This window comes from Microtus ochrogaster, chromosome 5 (genome assembly GCF_000317375.1).
Source record: "Microtus ochrogaster isolate Prairie Vole_2 chromosome 5, MicOch1.0, whole genome shotgun sequence".
NCBI lineage: Eukaryota > Metazoa > Chordata > Mammalia > Rodentia > Cricetidae > Microtus > Microtus ochrogaster.
In genome coordinates this window covers 9,868,153-9,887,099 of record NC_022012.1, presented here as the reverse complement: position 1 = coordinate 9,887,099, position 18,947 = coordinate 9,868,153, and the positions used below count along the sequence as shown (strand labels likewise).

General features: G+C 48.7%; 1 protein-coding gene across 2 annotated transcripts in view; it reads right to left on the bottom strand.

Annotated features, from left to right (window-relative positions):
• The window catches only part of Vstm5 (V-set and transmembrane domain containing 5), a 20,306-nt gene extending 1,359 nt beyond the window's left edge, over positions 1-18,947 (bottom strand). Inside the window, exons 1-3 of one of the 2 annotated variants that reach the window (XM_026778946.1) lie at positions 18,324-18,947; positions 521-847; positions 240-432 (exon numbers count right to left, since the gene is read on the bottom strand). In XM_026778946.1, coding sequence (XP_026634747.1) covers positions 257-432; positions 521-847; positions 18,324-18,411 — 591 coding nt within the window. In that variant the 5' untranslated portion in view covers positions 18,412-18,947 and the 3' untranslated portion in view covers positions 240-256. The remainder of the gene's footprint in view (positions 1-239; positions 433-520; positions 848-18,323) is intronic. The other variant, XM_005346818.2, reaches the window with a different exon arrangement.

Genomic DNA, 18,947 nt, shown 5'->3' with positions numbered 1-18,947 from the left:
AAAAACAAAGAAATAAGGGGTGGAGTGTGTTTGAGGAAGACCCCCAGTGTTAACCTCTGACATACACACACACACATCAAGAGTTTGAAAGCCTACCACACAATGGTTTCATACAGCAAATGAGGTAACAGGTGCCACCTCTGGCCTCAGACACATGAAAGGATCATCTCAAGGCCCAGAGCGTCACCTCTGAGTTTGTGTCCCCTATGAAGGGATCATCACAAGGCCCAGAGCATCACCTCTGTGTTCGTGTCCCCTATGAAGGGATCATCGCAAGGCCTCGAGCGTCACCTCTGAGCTTGTGTCTCCTCTTCCTCTGGAATTTGTGCACACACTGGTTGCAGACCCACATGAAGCTGATGAGCACCACAGCCACAGCGGCCAGCAGAGCAAAGAAGACAGCGACAAAGTGGAGGTCTTCATAGCGAATCTCTGTGGGACAGGAGGGAAGGTAAGGTCTCCCTCTACTACAAAGTCGCCCGCCTGGGCCTGTAGTTCAGGGAGCTCTGGGCTCTCTTACCAGACACATGCAGCATGATCGTGCCGAACTGTCTGCTCCCCAGGTGCTCCGTGACAGTGATGATGTAGTAGCCAGAGTCCCTCACGCCCACACCAAAGAGCTGGATGGAACCATTGTCGAAGGTGCAGACTCTGTCTGTGTGGCTTTGGGAGACATTGGCTGGGGTCCCCGGCTTCCACTCCACGATCTTCTGCTCACCCCAGTTTGATGTGTACTTCCATTCGATTGTGGGCACTCCATGGCAGGAGTACTCCACCGAGAGCAGGATGTCTTCCTGGACCGTGGCATTGATGGCTGACCGGGGGATGTACAGTGACACCCCATGACCTGTAGGCACACATGAATCTACACTTGAATCAGCTCACCAGTGTCTTGGTGAGCACCTATTGTGTGCCAGCTGAAAAGGCGAAGAGTCCCCCTCCCCCTCAGGTCTGTTACTATATTCAGCAAGGGCTGGAAGACTAGGGACCAGTGATCAGAACAACCTGTTTCTTGTTAATGGCCAGTGCTCTGATGAGAATAAGCAAGGCTAACAGTGAGCAGTAGAGGGGGATACGAAACGGCTTGTGGGGGCTGGAGAGATGGCTCAGTGGTTAAGAGCATTGCCTGCTCTTCCAAAGGTCCTGAGTTCAATTCCCAGCAACCACATGGTAGCTCACAACCATCTGTAATGAGGTCTGGTGCCCTCTTCTGGCCGGCAGGCACACACACAGACAGAATATTGTATATATAATAAATAAATAAATGTTTAAAAAAGAAAAGAAAAGAAAAAAAGAAACGGCTTGGGAAGACCTGCATGAGAGAATGCCATTTGAGCTCAGACCCAGCGGACAAGCAAGATGAGGAAGCCCTGTGACATCTTTGGTAGACGCAAACAGAGATCTGAAGCCTATGTCCAGAGGGTGATCAAGGTGTGTTTGAAGGTAGCCAGATCACTGGAAGGCAAGGAGCCCTGGGCAGAGCTTAGGGTACAAAGCTAGAGACCTAGACAGGAGTCTAGGCATGTCAGGAGCTCAGACATCATGGGAACGACAGGGTACCTTACGCTAAATCTATGATGATGCTAATATTGGCCATGGAGACCAGCTTGGGACCTGGGGGTAAGCGTGGGAAAAAGAGAGGCCACCGGGTGGTTATTACAAAAGAGAGACAAGAAATTAGAAAGGACAGGGTGGGCCTGCAAAGATGGCTCAGCTGCTCTCCTAGAGGATCAGGGTTCAAATCCCAACACCCACATGGCAGCTAACAATTGTCTGTAACTCCAAGATCTGACACACTCACACAGACTTATCTGTAGGCAAAACACCAATGCATATAAAATAAAAGTAAACGAATAAAATAAATAAATAAATAAATAAATAAGGATGGGGTGATTTAGGACCTGCAATAGGAAGTACATGAGACTGAGCTTGATGATCAGCTGGTATGGGTGCAGGGTTGGACAAGGCAGCAGCATCAGCAGAGATTTCTGCTGGCCGTGTGAGGGCACAGCAAGGCCTACATTGAGCACAGGTGTGTTTCACAAGTACTAAATAAGTAATGAGTGGCACAGCGCACACCAGGCAGCAGACCCATGCTATTGAAGCCACCGCATTCATCCAGTTAATCAGCGGTTAAGCCTAGGCTCATCACGATTGAGAAGCCTGGCTGGACTCACTCTGCAGGGCTGAGGTTTACACATGGGCATCTGACTTCAACTAGAAGGCCAGTGACTGGCAGTGAAGGGAACAGAATGTGAGAGGTGCCTCCCACACACAGGAAGGCTAGAGGTAGGAGAGCGAATGGTGCACTGCCTAGTTTTGTGTCAACTTAATATAAATTGGAGTCATCTAGGAAGAGAAAACACCCCACCAGATTGGACGGTGGGCGAGCCTGTGGTGCATGCTCTTGACTGATGATTGGCGTGGGAAGACCAACACAGTGTGGCTAGTGTCACCTCTGGAATGGTCCTGGAGTGTAGACGGAAGCAGACTGAGCCAACCGTGAGCCAGGAAGTTGGTAAGCAGTGTTCCTACCTGGCCCCTGCTTCAGTTCCCGCTTCCAGATTTCTGCTTTGAATTCCTGCCTCCGACTTCCATTAAAGGTAGGCTGAGATGCAGAAGAGGAGGCGGCACACGCTTCCTCCCTAGCTGCTTGTGGCAGTGGTGGTTTTATCACTCAGTTTCCACCTCTTCCTGTTTAGCTTTCTCATCCTCTGGTGCCCACTGCACTGGATCCACGCTGTCGCCTATAAGTAACCCCACATGTAATGCTTCCGGATGCGTTCTAGTGTCTTCCGCCATTGAGAATAGTATCCCACTTGTACCCATTCCCTAAGGCCTGGCTGGGTAACCAACGCAATGCAATGGATTTCATGCTTTAAAAAATGATGGGGGTGGCTGGAGAGATGGCTCAGTGGGCTAAGGGACTTGTCACCAAGCCCGATGGCCTGAGCTCAGTCCCTGAGACCCGTATGGTGGGAGGGAACTCATTCCTTCAAGTTGTCCATTGGGCTCCACACAGCCCCATGGAATGTGTGTGCATCCATGCATTCCTTTTCCACACAAAATTAATAAACAAACTCAGTAAAAATCTTAAAATGGTGATAATTTTAAGTGATTTCAAGTGGTCTAGAGTGATTCTGCCAAGCAGTAGGAAAGAAAGCAGTTACTTCCTCCTTCTATGATACAATAGGGAATAGATATTTGATTTGTCTCCACTTCCTGTCGCCCTGCTCCTAAAACCCTGGACGACTCTTTAGAGTGACCCTGGACTCTTCAGAGTGACCTGAGTGACGGTGAGTCTCTGGGCATGACTGGAGGCTGGCGACCTTCAGATAGTTTCAGGACTGGTCACCTGGAAAGGCAAAGAGTGATTGGAATATTGGAACTTTAAGGCCTCTCCCAGCCTCTGGGGTGGGGAGGTGGCTGCTCCCCAGTGGTCTGCGCCCAGTCACTCACTAAAGTCACTCAGAGAGAAGCACTTAGAAGACCCTAAAGGATAGTGCTCGCAGAGACCTGGATGTCAAACACCCAGAAGCCGCAGGCAGCTCACCCAGAGAGGATAAAACGCTATGTGTGGGCAGCAGACTTCAAAGCTCAAACACTCACAACCAGGCTCAACTAGAAAGCCAGTGGCTGGCAGTAGTGGGGACAGAATGTGACAGGTGCCTCCCACACACAGCGGGACTAGAGAAGCCCTCCCACGGCCCTCTTCCTGAGTCTGTCTTCCTCTGGTGTCCATCTGCAGGATGTGCAAGATCCTCATGAATGGGTAGCTGTGAAGCAAGTGTCTTGATGTGTTTCAGGAGCTGTTCTAGCAAATCAGTGGAGTATAAAGAGTAGGGCGTGGTGACTTGTGACGTGTGGCCAGACAGTTAAAAGCATGGGGACAACCTGAGACTTCTTAAAAACAGAGCTGTTTATTTTCCTTTGTGTGAATACATTGCCTACATATATGTATATGTCTGATGTACATGTACATGTCTGATGCCTGCAGAGGCCACAAGAGCGTGTCAGATCCCTTAGAACTGGAGGTTAGCGATGGGAGCTGCTCTGTGTGCTGACAATGGAACCCCTGTCCTCTGCAAAAGCACCAAAGTGCTCTTGACAGATGCACCACCTCTACTGCCCCAACCTGGGCCTTTTGACTGGCATCTGAAGACCAGGGCAGCCTCGGGGACTGAACCATAAGGAAGTACATCACAGATACCCCGAAACAGCACCTCAGAGCAGGGGTTCTCAGACACCATCATCCACCCCTAAGATTTAGATTTTCTTAGTACATGTTAATTTATTTATGGGTGTGGTTGTGTGTATGTGCCGTGGTGCAGGCATGGAGGGCAGAGGACAACTTATGGGAGTTAGTTCTTTCCAGTGGGTCCTGAGAAGGAAGCAGATTGTCAGTGTTGGTGCTAGCATCTCTCCCCACCGAACCATCTCTCCAGGCCTGTGAATAATACTATGTGCTAATGTACAGTGCATCTCCAGTTCCTTGGCTGTTCACAGAACGACCCCTGGTGTTCTGAATCCACTCACTGCTTTGGGTCCTTACGCTGCGTTAGTCCTCTTTAGTCCAGCGGAGCTTTCCACACCTTAGAGGTGGCGTGAGACTTTCATGACAATATTTTAAAACGGCTTACTCTAGATTTGTTTGGAAACAAGGTAAAGCAACACAAAAATGAGGTTTTCACGTCGCATCAGTCCAGAAAACAAATAATCGAAGTTTGTCCCTGACTGGGGGCGCTAAGTTAGATAAAGCACCTGGGTTGTGTTCTTTTCTCTAAAGAACGTATAACTAACTACCTTGTTAGACAGCATTGGTGCATTTGGAGGTTTTGGCATCATAGGTGTCCCTCACCTCTGTTAGTTATTTCAGAGGTGACTACAGCTGTAAAACATTACTTTTTTTTTTGAGACAGGGTTTCTCTATATAAAAGCCCTGACTATCCTTGAACTCAATTTGTAGACCAGGCTGGCCTCAACTCACAGAGATATGCCTGCCTCTGCCTCCTGAGTGCTGGGATTCAAGGCGTGCGCCACCACCACCCAGTAGTTTTTTTTTTTTTAAATTCTACCATTCTTCTAAATTTATTTGCTGGTTCTATTCTGTTAAAAATAATAATAATAAGGGCTGGAGAGATGGTTCAGTGGCTATGAGCACTGGTTGCTCTTTCGAAGAACCTGGGTTTAATTCCCAGCATCCACATGGCAGCTCACAATTGTCTGAAACTCCAAACTATGGCACCTCACACAGACACATCTAGGCAAAACACCAGCACATGTAGAATAAAAATAAATAAACTATAAAAGAAAAATGTTTAAAAATAATAATAAAAAGCCGTTTCTCAAGAAAGACCTGTCTCAAACAAGACAGAAAGGTCTGATCTCATGCATGCAATGTGGTGTGCACGCACCCCCACCCCAGTATAAAAAGCAAGCTCTTTATTTCTCAGGATGAGCTCAGTGGCCTATAATTCCAGAGTTTCAGAAACTGGTGGCAAAAGCACGGGAAATTTCAGGCCCTCCATCATGAGTCCGAAGCTGATTAGAGCCACATAGTAAAACCCCGTCTTATATTCAGGAAGGTAGGGGTGTTCTTCCTAGTGCTCCTGTAGACTTGTGTTTTTTTTTTTTTTTTCAAATCTACTCTGTCATACTCTGTTAGTACATAACATGTTCTACAAGGGAGTTTACATTTGGCAAATGGGAGCTTCTTCAGGCCTGTCAAATGTCCTCTGAAATGTCCTTGCTCATCTTTTGGCACTTGATTGAACTGATTGCATTTTAACAAGGACCCTAAGGGTTCAGAGCCAAAGAATGATAAATGTAAATGATTCTGGTGCCAAGACAGACTAATGAGGAGCTCTCTGAGGATCAGTGGTGAGGAGACCTCTGAGGGTCGGTGGTGAGATCTCTGAAATAATAGTGTTAAGGAGACCACTTAGGGCCAGTGGTCTTCTTGAATCCCATGCTTCACCGTTTCTGGTGGCCACATGGGCACCTTTGAGACAGAGGTCTGGACTAGCGCTATGCACAGGTGGATTCAGCCTCTCTAGGTACACAGACTTCCTGGCCAACATTCCCTCCGGATGAGAATTCAAAGAGCATAGCTTCCAGCCTCTGCCGGGACTTTCCCTCAAGGACAGTGCGCTCTGCTCAAGCCTGCCATTTCTAGTCACAGGCTCCCTCACCCAGCCTGGAATAGTAATGAGATCACAGGAGCTGTCTGGGGTTGCACTGCTGACCATTCCCCCGAACACCCTCGCCAGGCCAGTGTGGTACCGCTAGTTATCCTTTAATGGAGAACATGGGCCGAGTGCAAGGCTCCCAGAATAAATAAGAAAGCAGGTCAAATTCCAGGTCAGCCTCGGAGGGTCAGACTCCTGCGTGCCTTCATCTTGTGCCTCCTGTAACCAGCACGGTGTGAGCACAGGGTGGCAGATCAATCACTGTCTTCAGTCACCAAATACCCAAATGACAGTGAGAGGTGTCGGTTTTTCCTCCCAGGAAAGCTGCTGCTTTGTGGCTGGAAAGATTAGGATCATCTACCAGCCAGCGTCAGGGAGGACAGGGCCTGGTATTAAGGATTTACTCTTCTTTTTCTTGTGTGTGTGTGTGTGTGTGTGTGTGTGTGTGTGTGTGTGTGTGTCAGAGGATGTAGATTCTGGGATCAAACTCAGGTCCTCCAGTTTGCACAAGTCCTTTTACCTGGTGAGTTGTCTCATCAGTCCAGAATCTAGGCTTTCTGTATTTGGTGTACTTTACAAGCGTCTGTTACTCTATGTGTATATGTATGTGTGTGTGTGTATGTATGTATGTATATATGTATGTATCTATTTACCTATCTACCTATCATCTATCTATGTATCTTCCTATTTATCCATGTACCTACCTATCGATCTACCTAGTACCTATGTGTGTATGTATGTATATAGCTATCTATAATCTATCACTGATTATGATTTTCTGCTTATTACTCATTTATCAACTATTATTATTTATTTCTATCTATTATAATCATTTATATATCATCTCTCTAATCCTATCAATCATCTACTTACAATCATCAAGCCACCTGTAACCTATCATTTGTCTATCATCCATATGTCTATCAACTTATCCCCTATCATCTGTCAATCTAGCCTCTATCTACCATCTATTTGTTTATCTATGTCCATCCTCTATTATCTAATTTTAATTTATCAATTATCTATCCATCTATATCATCTCTCAATTTATTTATCATCTATCTACCCATCATCTCAATCTATCTATCATCCATCAATCAATCTAGCTATCTATTCACTTGTTATGTGAGGTGGAGGTGGTTATGCAGCCCTGGCTGTCCTGGAATTTTCTTTATACACCTGACCTTGAACTTGCAGTGATCCCTTTTCCTCTAAGTGCTGAGGTTACAGGTTTGAAGACCCATGCCAAGCTTTTACAGTGAGTCACTTTTAATTATTTATTTTAGGTTGTTTGGTTAGTTTTGCTTTTTCAAGACAGGGTTTCTTTGTGTGACAGCCCTGGCTGTTCTGGAACTCACTCTGTAACTTGGAACTCACTCTGTAACCTGGAACTCATAGAGATCCATCTGCCCTGTCTCCTGAGTGTTGGGATTAAAGGCGTGTGCCACCACTGCCCAGCACTGTTTGTTTTTTGAGGCAAGATTTCAAGTAGTCCAGGCTGGCCTTAGATTTTTTGATCCTTCTGCCTGGGAGTTACTGATGAGTGCTGCTACACCCAGCTTTTTCTTTTCAAAAAGCTGAGAAACATTTTTTCTTTTTTTCCGTTTAAAATGAGAATCAACAGCACAGCCACACAGCCAGTTGCTGGTAAAGGTGGGGTTTTATTGCAGCTTTGCCTGGCTCATGACTATCTTATCCACCATCTCTTTATCTTCCTTTCCGGTGCCTCTGACCTCAGATGTGAGTAGTGATTACTGCAATATTAGAGAGCTATCTGGTGACAAATTCGCATCCTAACCTCCGCAGCCCGTGTGTTTGGTAGGGTTACTGGCAGGCTAGAGAGTTGGGAGACCATTAGCCCCTTCCGGAGCCTGAGGGCTCATCATTTTGAGCATTTTAGCACCCAGCACCGGGCCGGGCACCTTCCTGGAGCTCGTGCACTCTGAAGACGAGTAAATGGTGGCATGCAGGTCCTGCTGGTCAAACCATTACCCATTTAGGGAGGCCAGGAAGAGAGTGTGAGTTGAGTTGGCAAGAGGACCCCTTCTCATCTCCAGGCCCGCCAACAGACAAACGTCTAGGAGGAGAAATGACAGAGGCTTAAGCAGCAGCTAAAGTCTAATGTTCTGGCCAGAGTCTGCCACTCCTGACCAGGCAAAGCTACAATTTGGAAGACACCTTTGTGTGAAGGCAACCAAATACTGGCTGGTCATTTTAGCTGCCAAGAATTATGGGAATGGCTGACATGCTCACCCAGTTTACGGGTCCTCTTGGTAGTTAGTGTCTGGTTACACAGAAACCAAAGTTGAGCTCACCCTGCAGGAGTCCCCACCAACTCACTGACCTTGAAAAGTCACCCCAAACACTATGGGCAGAGATAGGCTCAGGTGAAGGCTGTTAGGGTGCCCCCCTTCACCACGATTCAGAATTCATACCCTGCCTCACACACAAAATTCACTCTAGAAGAGCGAACCATTATTGCCTATGAATGGCTTCCCAGTGCACCAGACCCAGATCATAGTCCAAGGAAGCTGAGGGCCGGAAGTTCAGTGACTCTGCCAGTATCAGATTGGCAGAGATAAAGACCTTTGATAACATTATGTTGTTAGGGGTGTGTACAGAGGTTCTACCCAAGCGTAGCTGTTGATTGTAAGTGGGTGGAAGCAGGACTCGAAAACCCCTCCCGTCACTGGGCTCCTCTCAGGGCACCTTTCACTGCTACGCTTCTCACAGCCTTTGTGTCCTTACTTGTGTGGCTACTAAACACCTCTCCCCTTTAGATTGTAACTTAGCCTGCTTGGTCTATGTTGCACCCCAGAATCCTGCAGGGCACCTGGAACATGAACGGGAATTCCTGAATCTTCCCTTAATGGGTTATGCAGCTGGCCTGCAGGTATGGGGTACAGAATGCAGAACTAGGTCAAACTGGAACAAGGTTGGAGCTCAGGCCCCATGACTAGCTCTGGTGGGATCCTAGCTCTGGTGGGAACCTAGCTCTGGCGGGAACCTCAGGACCCAGTTTACCTCCCCTGGAGTGTCTAAAATCAGCAATGACTCCTGTGTTTAACATGTGCATGTAGGCCTGCATGCCCCTGCTCCCAAGGCTCCCACAGAGCCCAGAACCTTACAGGGTTCTTAACAGTTCTTGCAGATGGCAGCCATAAATGGAGACAAACCCAAGAAATTCCATTAGCCAATCAAGGCCTTCAAAGAGACGAGTTGTTAGGGGTGGGTTCGGATACAGCCTACTCTTTACTGTTGTGACTCTGGCCTCATGGCTCACCGATGGGCTAGGCCTTTGTTCCTCTTCTGTAATGGTGATTGATGTAGTAGCCATAGCTACTTCATGGGTCTGGAGTATTAGAAGGAATCAAAGCAAAGTTGCAAATGCCAAACCTGGCCCAGGACCCCAGTCTTCCAGTAAGTACAGAGTAATTGGTAGGTGTGGAAGCAGGCAGTCCTACCTAGAAGGATGCCAGCAGGAAGACACTTGCTGTGCCCCTCACATGGCTGCAAACATACCAGGGAATCCACCCCCCTTTTGAGATAGAGTCTCCTTATGCTGCTCCAGCTGATCTGGAAGCCACAGAGATCCCCCTGCCTCTATTGAGATTAAAGGCACACACCACCATGCCCAGCAAAAACCCCACAATTTTTAAAATAAAGAAAATAGACAAACGTCTGCTCCTGACCCTGATGAGGACGCTCTGTGTCCTCCCTTGCCAGGGACACGACAGGGAGGGAAGCAAGGGAAGAGGACAAAGGGAGCATGACAGCAGCCGAGGAAGACAGGGTTTGCAGACAGCACAGAAGACCCCAGCGTGGGATCTAGCTTGACATGACTGCAACCATCTTGGTTACAACCCCATCCTGCCCATCAGCTTACAATGGCATATGTTTGAAGCCTTACAGAACAAACAAAGTTATTAAGACAGTCAGCTTAAGCACGCATCTCTGGGCTCTGACACCCAGGCAATTCTTGACTGACATCTCAGTTTCAAAGTTTGCTTTTCTTCTTTTGTGAGAAAGCCCATGTAAGTTCAAAGGGCCTTCGGCCTCCTTTGTCTCTTCCCACCCCTGTTTTTTTGAGGCAGGATCTCATGTAGCCCAGGTTATCCTTGGAATCACTGTATAGGCGAAAATGACCCTAAACTCCATTTCCTCCTCCTGTCTCTACCTCTCCACTGCAGGGATTATAGTCAGATACCACCATGTTCTCTTCCTACTGTGTTGGAGGTTGAATTCAGGGCTTTGTATATGCTGGGCAGGCACGCTACCAACTCCACAGCATCAGCTTGTCTTTGTCTAGCTTAGCATATAAACCCCTACCTCCCACCTCTGGGCTCCACTATGTTGAGGGAACCTACACTTCCTGAGACTCAGGAAGTTGTGTTCTGTGCCACAGTTTTGCTTTTAGCTTGGTCTCTAGGTACCTTGCTTCTTTGGCCGCTGGTTCTTGCATACTGCATTTTGGGGAAGTATCCGGTTGTTTTGGCTGCAGGGACCCTAGAGGTGTGAGTTTACACAAATCCCTTTACCTCTCTCAGTTGCTTCCCTCTAGGGATCTTTCTGGGTTGGCAGTCAATAGGTCAAAGGAAACCACCTGCTGGGAAGAGAAGTGGCCCACCAGCAACAATTAACTTCAGGGGCTCTGGGCTCCTTTGCTTTTCATCCAGGTCTTCTCTGATTCTATCCACAACACTCACATGGCATGGGTGTTAAGCTCATTCTCTGGTGGGTTAAAAAAAATATATTCCCAGACTCCTCGGGAACTAGTTTGCTGATGTGGGACAGTAAGTGACCGTAGACCTGACCAGGGCAGGTGGGAGTCACAGCCTGCACTGAAGACGCTTTTCCAGACTTGTGCCCTACTTGGGGCTCCACCTTCTTATCTGCCTGTTAGAGTTTAAATGGTGTCCCCCGTAGATGACAGCATCCCCCTACCCTGTCTTCTACCGCGATCTTTAGAGACTGTGTCTTTACAGCGGTCACTAAGTTAAAACGGGGCCTCTGGGTGAGCTCAGCTGGCCTAGATGCAATTGACTTGGTGTCTTTTTAAAAAGAACTTGGACCCAGGAGAGGCAGCATCATGGGCCAGAAGGTGAAGGCGGAGATGTGGTGGGATGTGCAGAAGCCAAGGAGCCCCAGAGATTGCCAGCAGCCAGAAGAAGCCGGGAGAGGCCCGGAGGAGAATTCTTCATAGCCCGCCTGTACCTCATCTTTGAGTCCATTCAGAGGTTCAGCTGTGGGAAAGCAGTTCCTCTGTGGCTTTCTTCTCCAGGACTCAGGGTCATGGGGGATTTAGTTTGCAAAGTGCAAATGCCTTTACTCTGGAAGGCCTCAATGCTGGTTCCAACTTTCTTTTCTGCCTCCATCTCCCGTGATTCCACTTCATCCCCAACTCTAGTCACCCCAACTATGAGCCACTCCCCAGTGGCCATAATCTTAGTTCATCTCACCCTCTCCCTGGCCTCAGGGACATCATCTCTCTTCAAAGACTGTGTTAATATCATGTGTTGCCTGCCGGGCCTGTTCGCAGGGTTACTGAACTGAACTGAACTTTGGCCCTGTTGTATCGGGAGCGGTGTCTGGCAGATCAGGCCACGCCTGTGGCAGCCTTTTCCAAATACAGGTGTGAGGAGCTGACCTTTCCCCTGCCACCTAGGAATGAAAGCAAGCCAGCCACGCACACAAACTGGGGACTACTTATCAACCATAAAGTATGGGACTGCCCTGCAGACCCCCAAAGCTGTAATTCTGCCAGCTTGCTTTGTCCAATGAGAAAATGAAGCCTCCCTGGTTTCAGGCCCTGGTACTCTCTCTGTGATTTTCAATAACTCCCCTAATATTCCTTATACCCTGAAGGATATGTTCTCTCAGTACCTTCGTCTCGAGCTTCTGTGTCTAACTCACCTAACACGAAGGAAAAAAGTTCTAGCTCAAAAATATCTCTGAACTCTCATCATAAAAGATGTCAAAGGGCTAGATGATGGGGAAAGGCAAGGCGAAGATGGGGATTCTGTTTTAGGCCTTGGCTTGAGCCTAGGGCAGGGATCTTATTAATATAAGGTTTCCGCAGAGGAGAACAGATAAACAGAGCTGCACGTTAGGCCCCCACCAGTGCTTGGTGTCTAGGGCATTATCTCCCTCCTTCTCCAGCACTAGAGTTTATCCCAACATCTTCCACCCGAGATCCATGACTTTCCCAGGCTCCACTTCTTACCTGGAAGGGCATTGAGCAGAAGAGGAAGTGGATGTGGGCTCAGTGGGAACTGGGCTGGTGGCAGGTCTCAGGCTCCCTGGACTTGGCTCCCCCAGGGAAGCAGCATCAAGAAAGGAACGCAGGGGCATTGCTGCTCAGTGACAGCAGCTGTTCTGACAGAGGGCTATCGGCAAGTGACTTTTGGCCATGACGGATTTACTGAGCGGGGAAAGTACCAAACAGCCCTGTAGGTCACAGAAGACTGACACGCAGGACCGTAAAGTTCAGTATAGCTAAAAAATGATCCCCTCTTCACTGGCCTAGGGATAGGAGTCTCCCCTTGAGTCCTGCAGCTCAAGATTTCTCTGTTCATCTACTCATTTAGCCTTCAAGACTCCTACTCCAGGCCTAGCCCCAACCTCATTGCCCAGTGCTAGTGATGTAATTCACCCTCTTGGGATTAGACTTTCCCAGGAGATCCCTCAGAACCTCTAGCCCCTGATGGCCAGTCACCATAAGAATGTCTAAGAGCCAAGTAGCCTTGTTCCCTTCCCTAAGCCCCATAGGAAAGTCTTTGTAAGTCTGTGTGGATAAAACCACACAGGAAGCAAGACTCTAAGATACGATAGTGGGTGTTTTCAGACAGGAAGGGAGGAGACATAGGGACACCTCTAAGCCAGTTCCTCCCCTAGGACCAGGCTAATCGACCTTGTCTATGAGAGACATGATTTGCCTGACAACACTTTAGCCGGAGAAGCTCAAAGGCAGAAAACCACACAGTCTGGTCTCTGCCCTCGGAGGTGCTGGTTTTATTGGTCTGGGGTAGGGGATAGGTATCCGTCTATCTTTTGAAAAATTACTTATTTGTTTCATTGAATCTTGTGTGTGTGAATGTTTTACTTTCATGTATGTATATGCATCCTATGTGTATGTGGTGTCCAGGGAGGTAAGAAGAGGCCATGAGAATTCCTTAAAACTGGAGATACAGGTGGTTACGAGCCACTATGTGGGTGCTGGGAACCGGACCTCTGGAAGAGCAGCCAGTGCTCTTAATTACTGAACCATTCTAGTCCCCCCCCAAGTTTTTTGTTTGTTTGTTTGTTTTTGTTTTTTGGCATTGGCCTTTCTGAGTTCTAATGAACAGCACTGTTTGGAACACTGAGCTTCCTTCCTTCCTCACCGTCTTGCCCTGGGAACTCTGACCTTACGAGGCTGGGACTCCACTAAACCTCTGAGGCCTCTCTCTGCCATCTAGGGATTCTTCAGAGCAGGGATTCTCTGGGTCAGCATGGGGTAGCCTTGAACTACCCCTAGGGTGTCCCTCAGCAGGCAGAAGGCCAGCATGCATTCTCAACAGGCTGAACACGTGGACCAGAAATATTCTTTCTGATCCATTTTGTCATCTCCCATGTTCGGAGAACTGATTGATGTCTAGCAGATGAGGCAAGTGTTTATGAGAAAGCCACTTTGAAACTCTGAACTTGGTAATCTCCCTCTTCCTATTCCTGTTCTAGCTATCTATGTAAGCACAGGCACACACCACAGAACCGTGGGCCACACACATACCTACTTCATGGTGACGTCAGAGACATCTTGGTTTCTGTGAGCACCCCCTAAGATGTTCTCATTACACCCAGATCAGCTGATAATGCAAGTCTCAGGATGTATCCCCATCTTCATGGCATAACTGTGCTCTCCACCCCCAATCCCACTTTCCAGGAGGAAAGCGCAGGACCAGGGTGTCTGTGGTTCTTGGTGAGGAAGGACTCTCACCCTGGCCTTCAGGCTGTCGCCATCTTGCTATGTCCTGAATAGCGAGAAGGCAGATTCTTGTTTTTCCTAAGTTTGTGACAACACATGCAGTCTGCACCTTCCATTTCTGGTCTCCCAGACTGATTCTGGAATTAGTTAACTCTGAAGTGTTACTTAAGTGCTGTCTAAGGAAGATGTAGATGCGCTCCCAGGGACAGCTCATCCTGAGCAAGGTCCTTTCTGCCTGTGCACTGGGAACTACAGAAGCTACATATTCCAAAATGCATTGATGTGACCACCACTGGACAGTGCAGAGATTGTCTTTCCATTAGGAAGAAATCAAAGGGAGGACAGGAGCGGTGGGATTTGAGCTTAGTAAGACACGCTGAAAGACCAGAGAGTTTCTTCGATTAGATGCTCTGCCTTCAGGCATGCTAAGGTGACCCCAGGCATGCTGAGGTGACCCCTGATGTTCCTCCAGGTAACCTGGAAGAACAATGTCCCCTCCTCTCTCATTTGTACCAAGGCAACCTGACAATCTCTTTATCAGTACTGCTTACTTTTCTGTTTGGAAGAACATGTCTACAGCTGCATAGCTCCATGGTCAGCCGAGCTGGACCTAAGACGCCCACATTCTTCCTTTATTCTGTCCTGGCCCCGTCAGTTCAGACTGGGGTGGCTGATGCATGCCTAGGTTCACAGACATACTTACCAAGGCTGCTGGCCACACCCCTGCTGTTCTGTTCCTGATATTCTTTTGTTATCATCATTATGTTTTTATAGTATTGTCAGGTTATGGCCACATCTTTAAGATCTGATTTCTTTTTGTTTGTTTGTTTTTGACATGGTCTCACTATGTAGTCTTAGTTGACCTAGACCAGGCTAGCCTTGAACGCCTGAGTGCTGAGATTAATGGTATGTACCACCACATCCAGCTCAATTCGTTTCCCCCCTGTGGATTTGCTATAAGCAGCCAGGAAGAACCAAGTCCCTTCTCCAACGTTTTGCTTAGAAATCTCCTCAGCTACAGACAACATTGAGAACTAACTTTTAAGCACAGATGGCAAAATTATGGCTTGGAGACAATGAAACTGCTTTCCAAGAAAAATTTTGTTAGATTAGTTTTTACTGTTTCCCAGACACCCACGGCCTTTGTAGATTGGGAAGAGGCCGTACAGGCAGCATTTCTTCACAGAATGGGAAAGTCTGGGCATGAGTAAAAGCAGGGTAGGCTGTCAGTATTAAAGTACAGCTCAGTTGGTAGAAAGCTTTCCTAATACCCACAAGGTAAGGCTCCTGGGTTCCATTGCCAAAAACAACAATGAAACCAAGTGTGATGGTATCCACCTATATAAGCCCAGCACTCAGGCATGGAGGCAGGAGGATGCAGGCTCCAAGTTAATGCCTACAGTGAGGGTATATGTGTGGCCATTCAGCAGTACGCTCTCCAGCAGAGCCAGCTCCCCTTAACCTCTTCTATAGTATATCACCGGAAGAAACTGCTTCTTGTGTTTTCTTTGACTCGAATCAAAAACCACTCCAAAGAACTGGGTGGTGGTGCTACACTCTCAGTCCCAACATTTGGGAGACAGATCAGGTAGATCTCAGTGAGTTCGAGGCCAGCCTGGTCTACAGAGAGTTCCAAGACAGCAAGGGCTACACAGAGAAACCTAAATAAAATAAAAAAAAAAGAAATCTCCTCAGCTAAATAACCAACCGTATCGCTGGCAACTTCTCCTTTCCACAAAGCACTGACACGTGAAGACAACCCAGTCTGGACGTCTGCTGCTTTACACGGATTCTCTCTCTATTGTCCAGCAACACTCCTTATCTCTCGGTGAGACCGTACCAGAACTTCCTGGCCAACCTACAGTACGCGCCTCAAGACATCTCCAGTCTGCACCCAGTAACTGGTGTACGGCAGTAGCTGCCCACTCCTCCATGCAATTGCTCTAGTTTGGGCTGTTGTAAGTCTGGACCGAGTGATCGAGACAACAGTCACTTATTTCCTCCCCTCAGTTTTGGAGGGTGAGAAGCACAAGGTCCAGGGGATTTAATGCAGTTGTATTTTTATCTAAAAACTATTTTGCCTTTCCTTACTTGGGCGTATGTTATCCATATGGGGGCACGTGTGTCACGACGTGTGTGGCCTTCACAGGACAATCTATGAGAGCACTTCTTCCTTTTCACTTTGGGGATCCCAGGGTCAAACTCAGGTCGCCAAGACTGGTGAAGAGTGTCTTTCCCTGCTGAGCATCTCCTTGGTCTAGCAACACCTCCTCTTGGCTTACTAACCTGCTCCCTGTGTCCTCACCAACAGAAGAATTCTGATCTCTCATTGGTAAGAATGTGAACCTCACCACAGGAGAACCAACCTCACCACAAGGGCCCTGCCTCCAAATAACATCACATCAGAACTTTCAACAGGAGGATTCAGGGGTCTGTATTTAGTCCATAACAACACCAGTTACAGAGAAAAGGCTTCAGAATACAGGCATTCTGTGTGTCTGGGGCATGTTTTCACACAGGCTTTGTGGAATGAAGATTCATTCTCTCATTTTTAACACCGTCATTTCTTTCTTTTTTTTCTTTTCGAGCAGTGTTAGGTGCCAAGCACAGGGCCTTGTTCACATTGTAACATTGGGCTCTGTCCCTGCCCTGCACTGAAGGATGCAGGGAACTGGGGAGAAGAGGGTAAGGTCACCCCACATCACTAGTGTTGGCTGCAGCTCAGGGCTCCCCCAAGCAGGCCCCCATCCCCTTATTTGAAAAGAATAGGTCCTGACCAATACTGAAGAGACACTAGGGACTGATCGGAATGGACAGTGACGCTCACAGCTGTGCAGGGTACAGCCACCAGGTGATGCAAGTGTTCACCTGGTCTCCCGGCTTGAATGTCCGGAACATCCTGTGTTCCCTCTGTCAACGCTGTCGTGGTGGCTCCTACCCAGCTGCTAGGTTCAGGTTAAGAGTAGATCCCTTTGCATAGAGAGTTCTGGTTTCCCAAATCTGAGTTCATTGTGTTCCAGGAAGGCAGCACCTACCTCCTCCAAAGGCCACTTCAAAGGAAAAGCTCTTAACCACAATGCTGCCTGTATCTACTGTGCCCTGCTTGCTTCCTGCAGGGAAAAGACAGATCTGGACGCTATCCCCTGAACATCACAGGCATATGCACCAAGAGCAAGAACGGAGCCTGGAAGCGTGTGCTTGAGGCTTGGAAAACAACGGGAAAGGTGGTTGTTAAGAGTCCCCTTTGCTGGCCTTAAAAGCTGCTATGTTCTGCTCCCTAGCTGCAGGAGCAAGAGCCTCATCCCATTCTTGCTGGCTCTTGCAAATACCAGTGCTGTTCTCCAGGAAGAGGCTAGAGGCTCAGTGTGAGCCCTGACTTTACTACACACTAGGTAGGCAGTCCCTTCCCGTGTTCAGTTTCAGCATGCGTAGAACACAGAGAAAAGTGGCTCTGATTTTATATGTTTTTTTGAGGACTAAACCATTAGGAAGCTTGTAGATCCCCAGGATCTTGATAAGGGCCAGCTCTCCCTCCTAGCTCTCTCAACTCCAGTAGCTCCACTCTGGCCCTCTCTAGACCTCTGTTGACTGATTTGTCAACAGATGGGAATGGTAATAATGACAGTCCTGAACAAGAAAGTAAAACTGCAGTGTAATCGGTCGTGTCTATAGATGATGATGGTCGTGTGCAACATTCTGACTCATGGGTGATTCCAGGGATTCTAGCGCTGGCTCACCAGGCACCTTCTCTGGGCTCACGCTCCAGTGAGCCTCCGACCCCTTTTCCTGAGCCCCAGGCTATCTGGAACTTAAGGGAGGCGCATAGACCCAGGAATCTCACAGAGGGTGTCTAATACCAGTCTGGTGGTGAGCGAGCGGGCGACCTGAAGATTTGCAATCTGGTTATTTCCAGGAAGAAAATAGAAATTTCTGGCCAGGAGTATCTCCAGGCCGGCTTCCTGCTCTGATAACCGCAGCGGCAGCGGCCCAGGGCACCAAGGGAGCCTTAGCTCGGCCTAGCACTCTGCAGCCGCGCCCCGCTCGCCCGTCCGGACAAGGCGAGGTGACCCTAGTCCGCATCCCCTAGCCCTCCCGGCCAGCACCAGAAGGATCGCCCCTTCCAACGATGTTGTTCCCACCTGCCAAGGCTCTCCCACCTGCGAGGTACTTACTCTGCAGACAGCGGGCGGCGGCCACCCAGAGCGCGAGCAGCCCCAGCGGGATGCCGTGGGTCCTCCTCCCGCACCACGGCGGCCTCATGAACGAACAGCGGGCTGTACCGGCCCCGCATGGGCCTCCGGGAGGAGGCCGGGCTGACTGCTCGTCCTCGGCGCCCCGCAGTGCGCCAGCCTGGCCTTCCTAGCCTCAGCTCCGCTGCTGCTCAGCACGTCCCAGCTCCTGCAGCTGCTCCAGCGCTAGAGGTAGATGACCAGGTTGTACTCTGGTTGAACCAGTTCCCCGGGAGAGAGGGAAGAAAGGAGGAAGGGGAAAGGGAGGGAGAAGTGAGAGAAGGAAGAAGTATGAATATGGAAAGATATGGGATAATGGGAAGGCACGCACTCCGAGGCACTAATGGCAAATAATGAGCAACTTCCTGAGAGTCACACCCACTGTATCAATTCAAGGTTCAGCGCAGGAGGGTGGTTGGGAGAGGCGCTAGTGCCGTCGCCCAAGGACAAAAGAGACAACCTGACGACTTCACGGGCAAGGGGGAGATTTTTAGGAAAATCAAGTGACAGCCTGGGGTGTGAGGAAGGGGTGACAGCTGGGGAAACGGCTGGCTCTGTGTGGAGCCT